Raw genomic sequence first — 15,685 nt, forward strand, 5'->3', positions numbered from 1 at the left:
ATGAGTCATAAAAGAGCCGAGGTTGCCTACCCCTGGTATAGGGTCTCCTGCTTGAGCAGGGGACTGGACTAGAAGACCTCCAAGGTCCCTTCCAGCTGTGTTCTTGAGTCTCCACAGAGATTTTTCTCAGCGGCCAAAAAAAAATCACAAATAATTCTTACACATGAAAGAGAGGAAAAATCTAGGAACTGCTGCCTGCTGGGACAACACCACCTTTTTAGATAGAGAACGTTAGAGGATCCTTTCTCTTCTACTCCAACGCCCATCATCCCAGGACCGCATGGAACCTCTTCTCCCCTTGCAGTAATGCTGGCACGACGGGTAGCACCCAGCAGAGGGCTCCCTCGGCAGCCCTTTGGAAAACTTGAGCAGCCTCCACCGGCTCCACTTCAGGAGGGAACTGAGCATGCGCCTGGCCCTTTTTCCCCAATTGAAAAGATGCGCGTAGGAATGGAGGCACTTTTTCAGAAAAGGCTGCTGGGCGGGTGTCGGCGTTTCTGCAGAGTCTGGGTCTGCTCCTCGTCGTTGTGAACCTCCTTAGGCTGCAAGGGAAGTTTTCAGCGAACGGAGATCCAGACGTGAGTCGCAGTTCAGTGAGTAGGGGGGGTCTTTTTTTTAGAGACTTGCATGGAGACACGTCGGAATCGTGGGAAGTGGGCAGCCCGGGGTCCCGTGTTCCCCTGGACGCCGTAGCTGTGCGTGGACGGGCCAGGCAGGGCAAAAAGCAAAACTCCGGAGGTGCCGCGTTACTCCTAGGTACAGGGGTAGGCAACCTTGGCTGTTTTATGACTCGTGGACTTCAACTCCCAGAATTCCTGAGCCAGCCATTGAAGTCCGCGAGTCATAAAACAGCCAAGGTTGCCTACCCCTGCGCCTAGGAAGAAGAAAAAATAAATCAGGATCGTCAGAAAGGAGGGAGCCATTTACTCTCCACGTCATTGGGAAAACCTCCGCAGGGAGGAGGTTGGGCTTAATTTCCTGCAAAGATTTCTTCCTGCAAAAATTTTCAGAAGGGGGTTTCCCTCTCCTCCCCCCCTCCCCTTCCTAGGCAGAGAGAAGCCAGCTGTCTAAGTCAGCGCTTTACAATCTTTTCACAAGTTGTACCACTTTTTAGGATATGGCAGTATTGGAGTACCACCAGTCACCTAGCCAGGTGTCAAAAACTTGAGGACAAAAAAAAAGTGATAAAGGTACAGGTAGTTCTCAACTTACAATAGTTCACTTAGTGACTGTTTGAAGTTACAGTGGCCCTGACTTATGGCCATTTTTCACACTTATGACCGTTGCAGCAGCCCCAGGGTCGCGTGATTTACATTAGGACACTTGGCAACTGATTCCTATTTATGACAATCGCAGTGTCTCAGGGTCATGTGATCCCCTTTTGCGACCTCCTGTCAAGCACCGTCAATGGGGAAAACAGATTCACTTAGCAACCATGTTATTAATTTAACAACGGCAGTGATTCACTTGACAAATGTGGCAAAAAAAGTCCTAAAATGGGACAAAACTCGTTGAACAAATTTCTCACTTAGCAAGATAAATTTTGGACTCAGTTGTGGTCATGGGTTAAGGACTATCTGTAACACCCACTTCTTGTTGTTAGTTATGAAGTCGTGTCCGACCCATCACGACCCTATGGGCAACATTCCTCCAGGCCTTCCTGTCCTCTACCATCTTCTGGAGTCCATTTAGGCTCACGCCTACTGCTTCAGTGACTCCATCCAGCAACCTCATTCTCCATCGTCCCATTCTTCTATTGCCCTCAATCTTTCCCAGCATTAGGCTCTTCTCCAGTGAGTCCTTCCTTCTCATTAGGTGGCCAAAGTATTTGAGTTTTAGCTTCAGGATCTGGCCTTCTAAAGAGGAGTCAGGGTTGATCTCCTCTAGGACTGACCGGTTTGATCGCCTTGCAGTCCAAGGGACTCGCAGGAGTCTTCTCCAGCACCATAATTCAAAGGCCTCAATTCTTTGGCGCTCAGCCTTTCTTATGGTCCAACTTTCACAGCCATACATTGCAACTGGGAAGACCATAGCCTTGACTATACGCACTTTTGTTGGCAGCGTGATGTCTCTGCTTTTTAGTGTGCTGTCTAGATTTGCCATGGCTTTCCTCCCCAGGAGAAGCGTCTTTTAATTTCTTGGTTGCAGTCCCCGTCTGCGGTGATCTTGGAGCCCAGGAAAATAAAATCTGTCACTACCTCCATTTCTTCCCCATCTATTTGCCAGGAATTGAGAGGGCTGGATGCCATGATCTTGGTTTTCTTAATGTTTAGTTTCAACCCAACTTTTGCACTCTCCTCCTTCACTCGCAACACAGAAGCATTGTTTGAACAGGGTCGGTAAGATTATCTGGGATGCTATTCTCTTCACGGCCTGTTTTCCTTGTTACCTTCTGGGAGGAGGCTTCGTGGTATCCATAGCAGAACATCCAGATTCAGCCATAGTTTCATTCTATACAGCATTAACCTTGTGAACTCTCTGGCTTCTTCCTTCTGCTATATATTCAAGATGGATAGTATTTAATATTTGTTATGTATATGTAGGGGTGTGGGTCTATACATATGCTGTATATAGTATGTTTAGGTGTGTGTCATGTATGTTTCACTTTGAGAGTGGGCAACTAAATTTCATATTTGATGTGTGCTATTGTGTCCACAGTAAAAAAAATGACAATAAAGGTTATCTTATCTCTTAGAAGCGAGTAGGACAGAGGAATGCAATGGGGCGGCTCCAAAGGCAAAGGAGAAGGCATTAGGAAGCCACGCCTTGGCTGAATTATAAAAGGGAAGGCGTGGGAGGTGCTGGTTGCCGAAGGCAACCGTTCGTGTTGAGGATCAAGTTTCTGTGGACTGTGTTTGTTTGCCTTTGACATTGGCTCAGGTCTGTGAATAATAAAAGAGGTTGGTTTTTTCTTATGGTTCCTGCCTGTTACTTGGAAGAGGGGATTCTCCTTGTGAGCATAACAAGGACTCAACATGGGACAGAACACAGTGTAAGTTCCTGGAGTTTAAGACTACACATATTCATTTGGACAATTTTGAAGAATATGGGATTACGCTAAATATGAAATGTATTTCTAGGATGTGCCTGCATCAAAGCATCATACCAAAGCATAGATGGTTTTTTCACATTAGTTCTATATGCTTTGGATGGTGGTTTGTTAATTCTGGCTTCTGGAGTTCCCCTAAGGGTTTGGGCCAGGAGGTTATTGGGGTTCTGGTAGTTAAAGCTTTACTACAACTTCAAATGTTGATTTCCTTATTAAATCGATTTAGATAGCCACTCATCTCAGTAGTTGTTTTTGATTTCGGGCATTTTGATTTGGATTGTGCTGAGATAGTTTTCAATTTTATAAGCAGCCATTAAAATTATTTCAAGGCATCATTAGCAAATAGAAATCCCAAACACCTTTTAATGTATTTATCCAATATTCTAAGTACTTCATAGGTAGGTCAGTCTTACTAATAAGATTCCTGCCTTCTTCCCAGACATTGAGGGTTCATATGAATTTCCAATTCTTATTTTTTTGGGAAGAGGAGGAGGAGGATGCTCAGTTACTCTTCCTATTGAAAACCCTATGTTTTCTATTTCAGATATGTAAGCTGAATTCTTTCCTGTTTCATCTACAGGCTGAAATATCTTGTGAGGTTAGAGGGCTAAAGGTCTTTGGGAGGACGGATGTTGTGATCGGTAAGACTTGGGGACATCCATCAGTCCATTTTGCAGCTGGATTAGAGACCAGAGAAAAGATGGAGGGACAAATCTCAGCAGATGCAGAAGCTGGAAAAAGCACTCCAGCTGCTCTGCCTTGGAGCTGTGGGAAGAATGGGGCAAATCCTGGACAGAAGAGCCAAGAAGAGGAAGCCAACAGTTCAGACATCCAATGCTGTCACTTCAGAAAAGTGCAGTTCCAGGAGGGGAGGGGTCCCCGAGATGTTTGCAGTCAGCTTCACCGCCTTTGCCGTCAGTGGCTTCAGCCAGAAAGACACACGAAGGCCCAGATGCTGGACCTGGTGCTCCTGGAGCAGTTCCTGGCTGTCCTTCCATCAGAGATGGCGAAATGGGTGCGGGAGTGTGGAGCGCAGACCAGTTCCCAGGCGGTGGCCCTGGCCGAAGGCTTCTTGCTGACCCAGGAGTCTGAGAAGATGCAAGAAGAGTTGCAGGTGTGAGAATGTAATCATGGCAGCTCATAAGAGAATCTTTCTGAATTTGTCAATTCCTCTCTGGCAGAATTTTCTGGGATTACGACCTAAGGCCATTTGTTTCATTCTTCTTCCAGAGAGTGAATTTGGGGCAATTTTTCCATTCTTGCTTTCCAGCTTAACCCATGGGCATTGGGGTCTGCTAGGTTGAGGGTTCAGTACTGATAATTCATTTCTATCTCTCCGCTCTTCCCTTCTTTCTCGTGCCATATGATATCTAGAAATCCTTGGAAACTGTGACTGAGTATCCTAAAGGGAGGAAAGATTCATCGAAACCCACTCAAGAGCTGCAGTTCGGAAAGAGCTTCCAGAAAGATCAAAGTCTTACCATGTCAGGTAACAGAAACTCTTTCCATCCCATTAGCAGTGGGCTAATGCCTCCTTAAGTAACACCAGCTGCCTGCAGTTAGTGCAGGTTCGAGTCCCACCAGGCTCAAGGTTGACTCAGCCTTCCATCCTTCCGAGGTAGGTAAAATGAGGACCCAGATTGTTGGGGGCAATTAAGCTGACTTTGTAATAATGCCGCTTGGGGTGTGTGTGAAAGCCCTAATAAGCAGGCATATACATAGAATGAAGGCTACTGCTAAGCTTGTAAGCCGCCCTGAGTCTTCGGAGAAGGGCGGGATATAAATGGAATTAAAAAAAAAATCTTGATGTGCAGTTTGTATCTCTGATTCTTTCGCTCCTCTTGATTGTAATCTCTCTATGTAACAAATATGCTCCCACCATTTTCTGTCTCACAGTATAAGAACTATCCTTGTGATTATTTTTTTTTAGGATCCCCTCTTCTTTCTGGTGGAGCTGAAAGAGTGCTTGAACCTCTGCCTCAGGTAAGAGGAGAAACACTGATACATTTCCATGAACCTTGGATGGGTTTCATTTTGTTCTGAAGCTTAATGTCTAATATTGCTGTTTCTAAGCAAGACAAACTTTAGATCAGGTCATTGAAAATTAAAAGATAATTTGATAATGAAAAGATAAAAGATAATTTAAAAAACAGATCTGCACACATCTAGAACCAAAGAAAGTAATAATTAGAAGCCAGCATGGGTTTGTTAAAAACAAATCATGCCAAGCCAATCTTATTTCATTCTTTGACAAAGTGACTAAATTAGTAGACCAACAAAATACTGTGGACATAATATACTTAGATTTCAGTAAGGCATTTGGTAATGTAGACCACAACCTACTTCTTGGTAAGCTAGAAAAATCTGGGATAGACAGCATTACCACCAGATGGATTTGTAAGTGGCTGACAAACCGTACTCAATGGGTTTTATAAATTGATCTTAACCTTTTAATCTGTATTAATTTATTACGGGCATTGCTGTTTAATTACTTTTTAATTTTTGTACCTTGTTTTTTATTATGTATTGCCCTGTTCACCGCCCTGAGTCCTTCGGGAGAAGGGCGGTATACAAATTAAATTAATAATAATAATAATAATGAGTACTTCTTAATGGAGGGAAGTAAGCAGTGGGATAGCACAGGATTCTGTTTTATGCCCACTGCTCTTCAATATCTTCATAAACGAGTTAGATGAGTGAGTAGAAGGGGAACTCATCAAATTTGCAGATGACACTAAGCTGGCAAGAGTAGCCAACAACCCAGAAGAATTGCTCAGGATCCAAAAAGACCTTGACAGACTTGAATAATGAGCCTTATCCTACGAAATGAACTTTAATGTGGACAAAAGAGAAATTTTACATTTAGGCAGGAAAAACCAAAGGTACAAATACAGATTAGGCGAAACCTGGCTCAAAAACAGCAACCACTTAAATATGAGCCAGCAGTGTGTGGCAGCAGCCAAAAAAGCTAATATAATCCTTGGTTGTACAAACAGGCATAGAATCAAAATCACGTGAGGTACTAGTACAGCTTTATACAGCCTTAGTAAGACCACATCTGGAATATTGCATCCAGTTTTGGTCACCACATTAAAGACTTTGGAGAAAGTGTAAAGAAGAACAACTAAGATTATTAAAGGCCTGGAGACTAGATGAACAGTTACAGGATTTGAGTTTGGATAGTCTAGAGAAAATAACGACTGGGGGGATGATAACACCAGCTGCCTGCAATTAGTGCAGGTTCGAGTCCCACCAGGCTCAAGGTTGACTCAGCCTTCCATCCTTCCGAGGTAGGTAAAATGAGGACCCAGATTGTTGGGGGCAATTAAGCTGACTTTGTAATAATGCCGCTTGGGTGTGTGTGTGAAAGCCCTAATAAGCAGGCATATACATAGAATGAAGGCTACTGCTAAGCTTGTAAGCCGCCCTGAGTCTTCGGAGAAAGGCGGGATATAAATGGAATTAATATAAATATATATATATTATAGCAGTATTCCAGTATTTGAGGGCCTGCCACAAAGAAGAGGGGGTCAACTTGCTTTCCAAAGCATCAGAAAGCAAAACAAGAAACAGTGAAAACTAAACAAGGACAGAAGCAACCTGGAATTAAAGAGAAACTTCCTAAAAGAAAGCAGTGGAGCAGCTTCCGTTTAGAAGTTGTGGGTGCTTCATCCCTAGAGGTTTTTAAGAAAAGACTGGACAGCCACTTGTCTGAAATGGTATAGGGTCTCCTGGTTGAGCAGGGGGTTGGACTAGATGACCTCCAAGGTCCTTTCCAGGTCTATTTTGACTGATTGAAATTCAGACTCAGCTTAACCTACCTGTCCGTTCTCCACCTTCCTGCTTCAGGCTCAGATTTCATTGACCAGTTGTTGTCTTAACCGGAGATCTTCTGTCTCCCAGGGTCATTCTCACATACCATTACAAGCTCTCCCACCACTTCCATGAAGGTTTGGATTGTGGCGAAGGGTTGATCCCTCAGTGGATAAAGCAGGCCATTGGCAAAAACATTAGATGAATTTCTTATCTTTCCTTCTGCCCACCTATGAAGAATTGGAGCCAATGATAAGTAGTGGGTTTGATACCCAACTACCCATTACTAGTTGGCTTCACTAAAAGGAATTCCAAGTTTCCTTCCAAACTTGATCCAATGTGCTTCAGTTGTGCTGTCAGCCAGAAGCTGTGAGATCTCATTCTGGACTCTGCAGAAGATGCCCCTTTTGTTCATTGGATCTCTCTCTTTGAATTGGTGGAAGAAAAATGTCAAATTATTCTTGGGCTTATCTATTAATAAGGAAACTTGCTTCTTTGTTCAGGATGCTGTGTCTTTTGAGGAAGTGGCCGTGCATTTCTCCAAGGAGGAATGGTCTCAGCTGGATCCTGCCCAAAAAGCACTCCACGGAGAAGTCATGCTGGAGAATTCCAGGAATCTGGCTTCTCTGGGTAAGAATCCCTATCCATGCTCAGAAACATAGAAAGGTCATAGGGTGGGGATGGGGCTTAGATGTTATTTTTGATTTTAAAAAAACATCACTTATTTATAACATGCCTTTATTATTTTTTGTAAATAACTCAAGGCAGCAGACATACTTACTATACCTTCCTCCTGCTCTTTTCCTTACAACTACAACCCTGAAAATATGGGTTGGGCTGAGAGAGACTGGCCAAAAGTCACCCAGCCAGCATTCATGCTTAAGGCAGAACTAGTTCTCCCAGTCACCCAGTTTCTAGTCTGGTGCCTTAACCATTTGGCTAAACTGATGTTATGGAAGACAGAAATTTATTGAAAGAAAAATTGGAAAAACTGCATAGCCTCCCTTTTTAATAAAGGAATGTTTTTTTTAATGCTTTCGGCTGATAAAAAAACAAAATACTCATTTCCATACCATAGATGATATTAGTAAGAATTTAGGCTGCATGTAGGAAGTGTGTGGCCTCTCTTGAGCAAGGCCCTGCCTATCAGGGTTCAGTATTCAATCCTGAACCTGGCCACTGGCTCCCCTGCTATAACCCAGACTGGAAGTCTTGAGAGGGATGTTCCTGTTGTGATTCAGTGTCAGCTTGTGCTCCCAGCAGCTGAGTATGATGAATCTGAGGAGGAGGAGGGGTTTGGAGAGCCTTTGGTGTCTCTGATGCACTGCAGGACTCTCAGCCTGGCCCCTCCAGTCATGTTCCTCATGAGGCTCAGCTATGTAAGTAACAGGTGCTGGACTCAGAAGAGTCACAGCTGAATCTGTTCAGAGACGCTAGAAGCAGAAGGCAATCCAGCAGAGCAGAGCAGAGAAAATCAATGAGGCAACTCAGTGAGAGGAGGAGAAGGCAGTGAGAAGCCACGCCTTGGGACTGATAATAAAAGGGGAAGGTGTGGGCGGGGCTGGTTGCTGAAGGCAACCATTTGGAGACATTCTAAGAATTCTGGTCTGTTCTTGCTACTTCTGTTTAACTTGTTTGTTGACTCTTGTTTGATATTTTGATTCATTTTTTGAAGGAAATATTCTGTTGCTTTTTTGTTTGAACTGTAAATAAATTTGGGTTGGGTTTTTCCAGCCTATTGACTGTAAAAAGGAAAAAGGGGTCCCTGACACACAAACAGGGCCGGTCGTAGGCCCGGTTCCCTAGTTAGAGATGTGTCCACTTGTGTACTGAGTTTGGCATCAGCCTAAATTGAGGGTGGGGAGCTATTGCCACCCTGAAATTCCCCTTGGCTTTCAAAGATTCTGTTCTGCAGACAAGTAGAGATGAGATTTTTCACTGAAGTTGGGGAGCTGGTGGGTGTGTTGCTGACCCAGCACAATACAGTGTTCGGTGCACCTAGGGAGTGTGTGGAACCATGGAGTTGTCCCAGGTCATCAACAGGCTCACGCACACTGTTGCTCAAAGATTAGATCAGGGAATTCTCTTAGGTTTGTTGTGATGTCATCCATTTCTGATATATAATGATTGGTAGGAGCTCGCTTGGAAATGGGTCTCTAGAATCTTTGTATTTGCCAACAAAACAGCCAAAATATATTAACGATTCTTTTGCTAAGTTTCAGACAAAAAGGTTTGATTGTCTACCTATTCTTGCTACAGTTTACGTGTTTCTTTTTCAAGGTTATAATGGGCAAGAGAATAGGAATTGCAAGGAACAATGCCACACAATTCGTGAGAAAGAGAGAAAAGAGAAGCTTGCTGATCAGATGGAACGGAAGAACAAAGAGATGAACCGACCAAAAATTGAAATTAAAAAAGGCTTTCCTCGGGTCATTCGGCTAACTAACCATAGAAGCATTAATATAAGAGAAAGACCATATAAATGTGAAGAATGTGGAAAGGACTTCAGCAAGAATAGTAATCTTACTGCCCATAAAAGGATCCACACAGGGGAGAAACCATATCAGTGCAGGGAGTGTGGCAAGAACTTTAGAGTGAGTAGCACTCTAAGGATCCATAAAAGGATCCACACAGGGGAGAAGCCATATCAATGCAAGGAGTGTGGAAAAACCTTTGCTTGTAACAATCAGTGTAATTATCACAAGTGGATACACAAAGGAGAGAAGCCTTATCAATGCATGGAGTGTGGAAAGAGCTTTAGGAGGAGGAATGATCTTGCCTCCCATATAAGGATCCACACTGGAGAGAAGCCCTATCAATGCATGGAGTGTGGAAAGGGTTTTAGCAAGAGAAGTAATCTTGCCCCCCATATAAGGATCCATACAGGTGAAAAGCCATATCAGTGTAGTGAATGTGGAAAGAGTTTTAGTGAGAATAAAAGTCTGACTGTTCATAAAAGGATCCACACAGGGGAGAAGCCGTATCCCTGCACGGAGTGTGGAAAGACCTTCCGTGATAATCGCGCTCTCGTCAGCCATCAAAGGAATCACAAGGGAGAAAGACTTTATAAATGCATGGAGTGTGGAAAATCGTTTGCTCATAATAGTAGTCTTACTGCCCATAAAAGCATCCACACAGGGGAGAAGCCATATCAATGCAGGGAGTGTGGGAAGAGTTTTAGATTGTGTAGAATGCTAACTAGCCATAAAAGGATCCACTCGGGGGAGAAGCCATACCAATGCATGGAACTTGGAAAAAGTTTTAATAAGCCCAATAATCACATTTACCATAAAAAGACACATTCAGAAGACAAATCCTATCAATGCACAGAGTGTGGAAAGACCTTCCGTGATAATCACTCTCTTGTAAGCCATCAGAGGAAGCACAAAGGAGAAAAACCTTACAAATGCATGGAGTGTGGAAAGACCTTTACTCATAAGAGTAATCTTACGGCTCATAAAAGCATCCACACAGGGGAGAAACCATATCAATGCATGGAGTGTGGGAAGAGTTTTAGATTGAATAGAATGCTAACTAACCATAAAAGGATCCACTCGCGGGAGAAGCCATATCAATGCATGGGATTTGGAAAAAGTTTTAATAAGTCCAATAATCTCATTTCCCATAAAAAGACACATTCTGAAGAGAAACCCTATCAATGCACAGAGTGTGGAAAGAGCTTCTTTGATAATCAGTCTCTTGTAAGCCATCAAAGAAAGCACAAAGGAGAAAAACCTTATAAATGCATGGAGTGTGGAAAGACCTTTACTCATAAGAGTAATCTTACTGCTCATAAAAGCATCCACACAGGGAAGAAACCATATCAGTGCAGGGAGTGTGGGAAAAGTTTTAGATTGAGTAGCATTCTAATTAGCCACAAAAGGACCCACTCAGGTGAAAAGCCATATCAATGTAGTGAATGTGAGAAGAGCTTTAGTGTGAATAAATCTCTAACTGTCCATAAAATGATCCACACAGGGGAGAAACCATATCAATGCATGGAGTGTGGGAAGAGTTTTAGATTGAGTAGCATTCTAACTAGCCATAAAAGGACCCACTCAGGTGAAAAGCCATATCAGTGTAGTGAATGTGGGAAGAGTTTTAGTACGAATAGAACTCTAACTGTCCATAAAAGAATCCACACAGGGGAGAAGCCATATCAATGCAAGGAGTGTCAAAAAACCTTTACTTACAACAGTCAACTTAATTGTCACAAGTGGGTACACAAAGGAGAGAAGCCTTATCGATGCATGGAGTGTGGAAAGAGCTTTAGTGAGAGTAGAACTCTGACAGTCCATAAAACCATCCACACAGGGGAGAAACCATATCAATGCATGGAGTGTGGGAAGAGTTTTAGATTGAGTAGCATTCTAACTAGCCATAAAAGGACCCACTCAGGCGAAAAACCATATCAATGTAATGAATGTGGGAAGAGCTTTAGTGAGAGAAGAACTCTGACAGTCCATAAAAGGATCCACACGGGAGAAGCCATATCAGTGTAGTGAATGTGGGAAGACCTTTACTTATACCAACTTTGGAGTCCTCCTGGATTCACGGCTCAGTTTGGAAGATCATATAGGAGCTGTGACCAGGGGGGCTTTTGCCCAGATTCGCCTGGTGCGCCAGTTGCGTCCCTATCTGGACCGAGATGCTCTACGTACAGTCACTCATGCGCTCGTGACCTCCCGGTTACACTACTGCAACACTCTCTACATGGGGCTGCCCTTGAGGACCACCCGAAGGCTTCAACTGGTGCAGAATTCAGCCGCGCGAGTTTTGATGGGAGCTTCCCGATACTCCCATGTAACACCTCTTCTCCGTGAGCTGCATTGGCTTCCGGTTGCCCTCCGGGTGAGATTCAAGGTGCTGGTAATGACCTATAAAGCCCTAAATGGCTTGGGTCCGGAATATCTAAGGGAACACCTGCTGCCGGCATCATCTTCCCATCGTCCTGTGCGCCCCCACAGGGAGGGCCTTCTCAGGGTACTGCCGGTTAATGAATGCCGGCGGGTTATTCCCAGGGGAAGGGCGTTCTCTGTGGGTGCGCCTGCCCTATGGAACCAACTACCCACAGAACTTAGGACTGCCCCCGACCTTCGCTCATTTCGAAAACTTGGCTCTTCGATCTATTTGGTCCAGACTGTGAGGTTGTTAATTTAACTGGGTTTTAGATTCACTCTTGGGGCTTGAATTTAATTTGTTTTAATTGTTTTTATTTTTTGTATTCATGGTTTTAACTGCCCTGTAAACCGCCCTGATTCCTATGGGAATAGGGCGGTATACAAATCCAATAAAATAAAATAAATAAATAAATACCAATCAACTAAATTGCCACAAGAGGATCCACACAGGAGAGAAGCCATATCAATGCGTGGGGTGTTGAAAGAGCTTTGCAAGGAGTTACACTCTTATTTGGCATAGAGGGATCCACTCACAGGAGAAGTTGCATCAATACAGAAAGTGTCAGAAGAGCTTCAATAGAAATGCAGGTAGTTCTCGGCTTATGACTGCAGCTCAAAATTTCTGTTGCTAAACGAGACTATTGTTAACTGTTTTGCCCCATTTTATACAGTAGCTTTGCTTGCCACAGTTGTTAAGCGAATCACTGCTGTTAAGTTAATAACACAATTGTCAATTAAATCTGGGTTCCCCACTGACTTTGCTTGTCAGAAGGGCGAAAAGGTGCTGACATGACCTAGGGACATTGCCATGGTCGTAAATATGAGTCCGTTGCTAAACACCTGAAGTTTGATCAGATGACGAGGCTGCTGCAACTGTCATAAGTGTGATAAATTGTGGTAAGTCAAGGCACCGATTTTGTTTCTGTGGCCATTATAGTTAATTTTGTCAATTTTTTTCATTAGGGAAGCCTGACAAAATTAGGTAGTAATTTAAAGAAGCTTTGATAGGTAAAGAAATAAGCTAAAAAGAACAATGCTTTTGACAAGAGACAAGTTAACTCCATTTTTTAAAAAAAACCTGCTTCTTAAGTTTCCTCCCCTTCACTTTCTTTTGTTAATTGTGGCTAAATCTCTTCCTTTGTTTTGCACAGTCAAATGCAGACTAATCTCTTCAAATCAGTTAAATCTTCATTTCTTTTAGCAAGAAAAAAAGTACTGTCTTGTTTCAAAAAGTTTCTACCGTATTTCTTGCTATACAACATCTAAATAAAGCTATTGTCTTTTATTTTGCCTCATGGTATTTGAGCTTTGTATTTGCTTTTCAGTATTTGACTTCCTTCATTTTGTAATTCCATTTTTTTCTCCTGTCACAGATGAAACACATTCTCCCATTCTCCATCATGGCACCTTGTTTTGAGGTAAAATTTCTAAAACATCCATGAGTGTGAGCTTTTTCTCCATTTTGGGACTTTTTTTATTTTGATGCCTCTTTTTCATCAAGATCTTTTCTTCAGGATTATTCTAATTATTACAGGTTGCCTCTTGGTGCTTCCAACCCTCCTTAGCTACTCAAAGGCATGCTTTTGAGAAGGACAGCTGTAATACTTGAACTACTAAATAACCATCAGTATAAATCTTAATTTTCCTACCCTCTCATTCCATGATGGCCCCTACATATTTCCATCATTTCAGGGCTGAGTTTGCCAACAACTACAAGACAAAAGCTGGGTTTCAGAAAGAGGTTCTTATTTCTTGTCTTTTGACTGCCTTGCCATTTCTGACAGGATTTTGGTCATTTTGGAGGCCGCCTCGTATTTCTACAACCCTTCAGAGAAGCTGCTCTTGAGGAAAGGTCCTTCTGAATCTCCACAGAGATTTTCTCACTGTTCACAAGATCACAGATAGTTTTTAGACATTGAAAAGAGGAAAATCTTGAAACTGCTGCCTAGTGGAGATGACACCACCTTTTTAGATAAACAATGCTAGAGGGGCGCTTCTATTCCAATGCCCATAATTCCAAAACTGCATGGAATATAACAGTGGTGGTGAACCTTTTAGAGACCGAGTGCCCAAACTGCAACCCAAAACCCACATGTATCGCCAGGTGCAGGGGGCGTGGCCTGCTGTGTGTGTGTGGCCAGCTCAATGTTACTCCTGGGGAGGGATGCCTGTGAGAGCTGGGTAGGGTTGGGGGAGTTCCAGAGGGTCTCTGGCAGGTGGGGCAGTGGGCAGGAGGGCATCTTGCTCAGCTGATGGCTTGGGGGAAAACGGGGCAGCTACACCCCCTCCCAAATGCTGCTGTCTCACAAAAGCAGGATGAAAACTCCAAAAAGCGACAAGGAAAAAAAGTTAAAACAGAAGAGTGTCTCGTAATGGTTTTCTTCCCTGGGGGGGGTGTTATGGGGGAAGGCTCCTGAGCCCCACAGCTCTTCCGAGGTGGGGAGAGTGGGGAGGGGCTGTGTTGGGATCAGGGCTCCTCATGCCTTCTGCTGCCCACCAGCACTCTTCTGCTGCTTGCCTGGCAGGGCGGTGGCATGCACACACGGACGCACTTGGGGCTGCTGCCTCACTTTCTGTGGCGTGCCAGGGCTGGGCTGGGCTGGGCACACAGCCTCCCTGGCGCTTCTTTCCCCGTGGATATCGGGAGGGCCCACCCCACCTACTCGTCCTGGGGCAGTGCCACTGTCTGGCGCTCTCCAGCCTGTTGCCAGCCAGCCAGGCACACCAGGGTGCCTCCCTTCAGGTTCCCTCAGCCTCTCCTTCCCCCTCCAGGCTGGGGCTGGTCAGATTCCCCCTGTGGGTAGCATGTGCCCGTCCCTAGCCAGCCCTCCTCCTCTATCCTCTTCCGGCGGACCGCAGCTTACTGAGCCTGGCAGCGCCTCTCCCCACACGGAGGAGCCGGCCGGCCATGGCTGTCTTTCCCCTCTGCTGCCTGGATCTATGGCTGCTGAGCAATTTCATGCCTCACACACACACACACACCACAGAGATCTTTCTGTCTCCCAGGGTCATTCTCACCTAAAGCGTTAGGGCCATATTATACTTTCTACATTATGACAAGGGCTGGGGAAAAGTTTAGATTTGATTTAAATAAAATTGATTAGATAACAATGTTGTGGTTATCTCAGAAGTTGCACTACATCCTCTGCTATAAGTCCTGAAGCAATAGCATTTCCACAAACAACCCAAAATATGGATCAGATATATAGACCAATTAGAAAAAATGCACAAAACCATCAACATCTTCAAAGGAATCCAACTTACCAGAGAAGAGGAAAGCAACAACTCACTACCCTTCCTGGACACCCTGATCAGAAAAACCACAATGGCAAACTAGAAGTGTACAAAAAAAACCAACCACACTAACCAAATGGCCGCTACCAAAACAATAATCCAACCTCTGACAAGAGAAACTGTAAGAACTTTATTTAGAGGAGCACAAACTCACTGTAGGAAACAGAGCTTCTGTACATAGAATAGAATAGAATCTGGAAGGGACTTTGGAGGTCTTCTAATCCAGCTCCCCACTCAAGCAAGAAAAACTATACCATCTCAGATAAGTGACTGTCCAGTCTCTTCTTAAAAACCTCCAGTGATGGAGTGTCCATGATTTCTGAAGGCAAATTGTTCTGCTGGTTAATAGTCCTCACCGTTAGGAACGTCTCCTTAATTCCAGGTTGCTTCTCTCTTTGATCAGTTTCCAACTATTGTTTTTTCCAGCAAAATGGATATCCATGCAACTTTACCAAAACATGCCTGACCATTCAACCCAACAAAGCACAACCAACACAACTCATAAAAAAGAATAACAGCAAAAACATGTTATTTGATCTTTATTATTTTGATTTTTGATCTATTATTCAGTATTTGCCTTCTTTTATTTTGAAATTCTACTTTTTCTCTAGTCACATTTGAGATTTTG

At 43.7% G+C, this 15,685-nt stretch overlaps 1 protein-coding gene across 1 annotated transcript; it reads left to right on the forward strand.

Moving 5' to 3' along the window:
* The first annotated feature begins 453 nt into the window (after positions 1 to 453).
* Positions 454 to 11,430, forward strand: LOC308662407 (uncharacterized protein). The gene is made up of 6 exons (XM_081318174.1): positions 454 to 578; positions 3,630 to 4,163; positions 4,424 to 4,538; positions 4,980 to 5,032; positions 7,366 to 7,492; positions 9,143 to 11,430. The coding sequence occupies exons 2-6, from the start codon at positions 3,750 to 3,752 to the stop codon at positions 11,362 to 11,364; spliced, it is 2,931 nt and encodes a 976-aa protein (XP_081174300.1). The 5' UTR covers positions 454 to 578; positions 3,630 to 3,749; the 3' UTR covers positions 11,365 to 11,430.
* The last annotated feature ends 4,255 nt before the right edge of the window (positions 11,431 to 15,685 follow it).

Source organism: Vipera berus (assembly GCF_964194415.1).
Source record: "Vipera berus genome assembly, chromosome: 2".
NCBI classification, from domain to species: domain Eukaryota; kingdom Metazoa; phylum Chordata; class Lepidosauria; order Squamata; family Viperidae; genus Vipera; species Vipera berus.

What these genes read in the sequence shown, in the direction of transcription:
- LOC308662407 (XM_081318174.1), top strand. Translation starts at nt 3,750, where the DNA reads ATGGAGGGACAAATCTCAGCAGATGCAGAAGCTGGAAAAAGCACTCCA. An exon ending in AGATGCAAGAAGAGTTGCAG is followed by an intron (nt 4,164 to 4,423) that starts GTGTGAGAATGT and finishes TATGATATCTAG; the next exon opens with AAATCCTTGGAAACTGTGAC. An exon ending in TCAAAGTCTTACCATGTCAG is followed by an intron (nt 4,539 to 4,979) that starts GTAACAGAAACT and finishes ATTTTTTTTTAG; the next exon opens with GATCCCCTCTTCTTTCTGGT.